Raw genomic sequence first — 6,000 nt, forward strand, 5'->3', positions numbered from 1 at the left:
GAGCATATGGCAGTATGTGCTTGGGTTTTTAGAGCAAAGATGAGGCATGGAGATAGATATAGATAGTATGCAAAACAACCGCATTTAAATTGTGGATGCAGTGATGCAGTACATAGAGGAGATAAATATGAGGGTTATATAAAGTGCTTTACAGCATTTCTTATGACTCTCTGCATTTCGAGTTCAAATTCCTCTGAGGTTGGCTTTGCCTTTCATTCTTTCAGAGTTGATAAAGCAAGAACCAGTTGAATACTGGAGTTGATGTATCTACTGTTTACTAATCCTCTTCCCTAAAATTGCTGGCCTTGTGCAAATGTTTGAAACCACTGAAGGCAGTAAACTGGCAGAATTGTTAGCACGTATGACAAAATGCTAAGCAGCATTTCCTTCTAGCGCTTTGTTTTGAGTTCAAATCCTACTGAAGTCGACTTTGCCTTTCTTCTTTTTGGAGTCAATGAAATATATACAAGTTTAACGCTGGGGTTGATATAACTGACTATCTCCTGCCACTGAAATTCCTGGCCTTGTGCTAAAATCCGAAACCATTATATTATAACACACAAGGTGGTGAGCTGGCATTGCTTAGCAGTATTTCGCCTGTCTTTACGTTCCGAGTTCAAATTCTGCTAAGGTCGACTTTGCCTTTCATCCTTTTGGGGTCAATAAATTAAGCACCAGTGAAACACTGGGGCCGATGTAATCGACTCGTCCCCTCCCCACAAATTTCAGGTCTTGTGCTTTTAGTAGAAAGGATTATATTACAACACACAATTGCTGAGCAAATTATCATGTTTTTTTTTTTGCTTTTTGTATATGACTAAATGATTTGTTTAAACATGTAGTGTTTTTTTGTAAATTTAAAAAAAATAATCACTCCACCAGCATGGCTTTCTGGTTAGGAAGCTCACTTTGCAATGATTTGGTTTCATGTTCAATCCCACTGCATGGCACCTTGGACAAATATCTTTTACTGTAGCTCCAAGTTGACCAATATCTTCTGAGTGAATTTGGTAAATGGAAAGTGCGTTTTTGTGTTTGTTCTCCATCACCACTTGACAACTGGTGTTTGTTTGTTTATGTCCCCATAACACAGTGGTCTCAGCGTAAGAGACTGTTAGAACAAGTACCTGACTTTAAAAATAAGTCCTGGGGTCAATTTGTTTGGCTAAACCCTTCAAGGCAGTGGCTCAGCATGGCTGCAGTTCAGTGACTGAGACAAGTAAAAAGATAAAAGGCTTTTTTAAAGAAATCATCTCCCTGCCAAAGGATTAAAGGAGCAATGATGGGGAGTTGATCAGATTGGTGGTGTGCAGTAGAGGGTCCCATTAAAGTATATTGTTTATAATGTTTGACCAACTGACCTTAGCTGACCAATGCACCATAGACATATGAGCTTGAACAAGACCCCACTTCGGGTGGGTGGGACACAACAGCAACATATGGCTTCTTTTTTTTTTTTACTTGTTTCAAGTCATTAGACTCTGGCCATGCTGGGGCATCATGCTGAAGAATTTTAGTCAAATAAATTGAACCCAGTACTTGTATTATTTTTTAAAAGTTTGGTACTTATTCTTTCAGTCTCATTTGTTGAACTGCTAAGTGATAGGGATGTAAACACCAACACCAGTTGTCAAGTGGTGGTTTGTGAACACACACACACACAAAAAACAGGCTTCTTTCAGTTTCTGTCTACAAAATCCACTTGTTAGTCTTTAGTCAATTTGAAATTACAGTAGTAGACACTTGTCCAAGGTGCTATGCAGTGGAACTGAACCTGGAACTGTGTGGTTGGGAAGCAAGCTTCTTACCACACAGCCACGCCTATTCAAATTTAACTCCTGATTTTTCTCTTTTTATTATTTTTTTCTTTCATTTCTTTTTTTTTTCTTTTTTCAATTATTCAGATATCAAAGGACCAAAAGGATGGAAGCATTCGCTGTTTGGTAACATGGACCAGGAGAATGTCACTCAGCGGAGGAAATTTCTTGACAACTACTTGAAGGTATGATCAGGGTGGGGAGAGAAAGAAGAGAGAGAGAGAGAGAGAGAGAGAATTAGAAACAGTGTTTTGTTTCACAAAGTGTGTGCATGTATATGTGACATTGGTCATCATCATCATCAGTTTAACATCCATCTTTCTCTGCTTGCAGGGGTTGGATGGAATTTTGTTGAGGTGTATATTTCTGACAGCCGGGCACCCTCCCCATCACTAACCTTTACCTGTTCCCATAAGCAGACATTTAAGATAGAAAACGAAAGACACTGCTTGTATGACAGTGATGCTTGTTTACAACCATCATATTATGTCAAGGCAAAGAGACAGTATTGCACATGCACACACACAAACACAAAAACAACCTACCCAGGGGCAAAACTTACTGTAGATTACTAACTTTTACTATAACAGATGTAATATATATGTGTGCATATACGTGTGTGTGTGTATTTATAGTGAGGGCACAAGGTTTGGTGGTTAGAGTGCTGCATGTACTGAGTAAGCTCATGTGTGGCATAAACATTTGATCACTATAAACAAATCATTTGTGCAGGTTGTTTGGCAAAAGCTGAATGCTCACATATCGTCTTTGATGGGAGAGTCCATCATATATATATGGCACCTCGTCTGGCACCTGTGCCGGTGGCATATAAAAAGCACCCACTACACTCTCAGAGTGGTTGGCGTTAGGAAGGGCATCCAGCCGTAGAAACATTGCCAAATCAGATAGGGCCTGGTGCAGCCTTCTGGCTTCCCAGACCCCAGTTGAACCATCCAACCCATGCTAGCATGGAAAGCGGACGCTAAACGATGATGATGATGCTGATATATATATTTATATACATACGTACATAAACACACACACAGAGTTATATTTAAGGTGTAATATTAACCCCTTAGCATTCAGATTATTCTGTCAAATGTAAAGCTTATTTATTCATATTGCTTTGAATTAATCCTGCATCATCTCATCATCATCATCGTTTAACGTCCGCTTTCCATGCTAGCATGGGTTGGACGATTTGACTGAGGTCTGGTGAACCAGATGGCTGCACCAGGCTCCATTCTGATCTGGCGGAGTTTCTACAGCTGGATGCCCTTCCTAATGCCAACCACTCCGAGAGTGTAGTGGGTGCTTTTTACATGCCACCGGCATGAGGCCAGTCAAGCGGTACTGCATAGTTTCGAGATTTTAATATGATTATTATTTTTACAACGACATTATAAGGTAGGTGTGAGAGGCCTGATCTGGCCAGTTTGAACATAAAACAGGTAGAATATTTTGGCTGGATATGGCCAGTTTAAATGCTAAAGGACTAATGCAGTGTGGTTAAGAAGTTCACTTCCCACCCACATGATTTCAGGTTCAGTCCCACTGTGTGACTCCTTAGGCAAACCTCTTCTACCTTGGTCAAGCATACTTTTCTTTCATTTCTTCTTTTTGTCATTCTTGATTATTCTTCCTTCTTCTCCTTTATTTCTTCTTTGTCATCATTTCCTCGTTAGCGTTCTCCTTCTTATTTATAATATTTCTCTTTCCCTTTATTAATTTCCTTCCTTCTGTTTCACCAATCTAACTTCTTCCTTTCTACACTCATTTCTTCCAGAACTTAATAAAGAAAGAAAGCATCTCCAATGGGCCTGAACTGAGGGAGTTCCTCGCCTATGAGGGAGATGCACACATCGCTTATGTGCGGCGCACCCGTGAAATCAACATGCCACGGATTGATAAAGTAAGCCACACACATTGTTGTACAAAATTCTACATTTCTTCATGTTTACACGTATTTATGTATTTATTTAACCCATTTCTTATATTTTTGTGGAATTACACTGCCTTGTTTTCAGTTAATTTTTAAAATATTGAAGAGTTTTAATTTTAAAAATATAGGCGCAGGGGTGGCTGTGTGGTAAGTAGCTTGCTTACCAACCACATGGTTCCGGGTTCAGTCCCACTGCGTGGTACTTTGAGCAAGTGTCTTCTACTAAAGCCTCGGGCCGACCAAAGCCTTGTGAGTGGATTTGGTAGACGGAAACTGAAAGAAGCCCGTCGTATATATGACTAACTGAGGTCATGGATATTATCCAACCATCTTATTCTTGGTCTACTGCTAAGTCTCCTGCTAGTTGGCTCAGCTTACCCAACCACTAATGATTGTCCCCTCCTGAACCCAATTTGAGGCCTGAGACATTCATCCTCTGTGCTCCCATATCACGAATGCCAGAACAAGTCACAGGCTTATTCTGGTTGTACTAGCATTGAGTGAAGGCTACAATATATTCTTTGAAAGGATCCCTTTTTCCCTAACATCCAAATGTGTCCCTTGTTAACCCTCATGATGAACAATGCAGTTTGGTTATTTTCTTTAACCTATTTCATATTGCAGCTTTTGGTGGTTCTTATTCATATACCAGGCACCAAGTTAATATTGGTATTTGTTTTGGACCTGTAACGAAGTCTTATTAACTTTAATTACTTTGCTTATTCTTGTAGGCATTTGTGAAAACGGTATCTGGTGTACTGGACCGGATAGCTACAACAGTTCTTCCACGAAGTTTGTCGCAAGACAAGACCTCCCCATCTGGCTACTCTCCATACCGTAAAGACTCCTTGTCGCCCAACAAACCCACAGAAGAAGAAGTAAAGATCATCGAAGATTCGGATCAAATTCTAGTTGATATAGACATTCCAAATTATGAGGTAAGTTCCTTATGCTCTCTTTTCTGGGATCAACTTTGCCTTATTTTCTACAACCAAATTTCTAGCCTCTTGGTGTACGTCTTATAAAGGCGCTTGACTAAGTGGGTAGGGTGTTGCTTTCACAATCATAAGACTGTGGTTTCGAATCTCAGACTGTGTAGTGTGTTGTGTTCTTGAGCAAAACACTTCATTTTAAATTGCTCCAGTTTACCCTGGGATAGACAGAACCGTATCCTGTTGTAATATCAGGCCTTTATATGCCATAGAAACCGGATTAGGTTCCAGCCTTATGAATCCTGGGGTATAGAAAGACATGTTAACAGGCATAAGGAATATGTGAAAAATAACATACACAATTCACACGATATATCTCAACAGACATTTTTAGCTCTCGGTGACTGGCTGATAATATGCGAGCAGGTGCATATTATGTGAGCAGGTGCAAACACTGAGCTAATTTCACCTGTTCATTATATCATATTATACATTGTTATATCAACCGGTCATCAACCATTGAAAACACCACCTGGGAAGGTATGAACTGATTACATCTTGTAAACTGTATCTTTTATCTCTCACTTATTTCTGTCATTTGACCATGGCCATTCTGGGGCACCACTTTGAAGGGTTTTAGTTGAACGACTTGACCTGCAGGATTTATTTTTTAAATCCTGGTACTTATTCAGTCAATCTCTTTTACTGAATCATTAAGTTATGGGGATGCAAACTCACCAACACCAGTTGTGAAGCGGAGTTGGGAGGACAAACATGGACATACACACACACACACACGCGCGCGTGCACACACACACACACACACGTGACAGGCTTCCTTCAGTTTCCATCTACCAAATCTGCTCACAAGGCTTTCATTGTCTCAAAGCTATAGTAGAAGACCCTATATATATATATATATATATATATATATAGTGTCTTCTACTATAGCTTATTTATATATATATATATATATATATATGTAAAAAAATACAAACTGGGACAAGAACGCAAAACATTTAGAAGACGATACAAAAAACACGGACGGGACATTCGAAGCCTTCAATCTTCAGTCAAGAACCAGATCATCCTCGCAATTTCGGCTAGAGAGAGATGGTTATTCATAATGAATCACCTCATTTTCTGTCATATTTATTGTGTATGTTTTTTGTTTTGTTACTCAGAGTTGGTTTCGGGTTGTGGAAGCTAACGTCAGCAAGCACATTGAAAGCATAAAATGTCGTCGTGATTCATCAACAGAAGTGACCAATCAGAGCTCTTCACCACACAGCCCACTCTCGACCAATCA

At 39.6% G+C, this 6,000-nt stretch overlaps 1 protein-coding gene across 4 annotated transcripts in view; it reads left to right on the top strand.

Moving 5' to 3' along the window:
• LOC115223689 overlaps positions 1-6,000 on the top strand; it is a 112,795-nt gene that overhangs the window by 92,276 nt on the left and 14,519 nt on the right. For all 4 annotated transcript variants that reach the window (XR_005003527.1, XR_005003526.1, XR_005003528.1 and 1 more), the window contains exons 3-6: positions 1,905-2,002; positions 3,604-3,729; positions 4,491-4,697; positions 5,876-6,000. The exon at positions 5,876-6,000 is cut by the window's right edge and continues 293 nt beyond it. Coding sequence is in view for 1 of the 4 variants with exons in the window: in XM_029794362.2 (XP_029650222.1) it covers positions 1,905-2,002; positions 3,604-3,729; positions 4,491-4,697; positions 5,876-6,000 (556 nt within the window). In the remaining 3 variants the exon portion in view is untranslated. The remainder of the gene's footprint in view (positions 1-1,904; positions 2,003-3,603; positions 3,730-4,490; positions 4,698-5,875) is intronic.

The sequence above is a fragment of the Octopus sinensis genome, linkage group LG23 (assembly GCF_006345805.1).
Source record: "Octopus sinensis linkage group LG23, ASM634580v1, whole genome shotgun sequence".
NCBI classification, from domain to species: domain Eukaryota; kingdom Metazoa; phylum Mollusca; class Cephalopoda; order Octopoda; family Octopodidae; genus Octopus; species Octopus sinensis.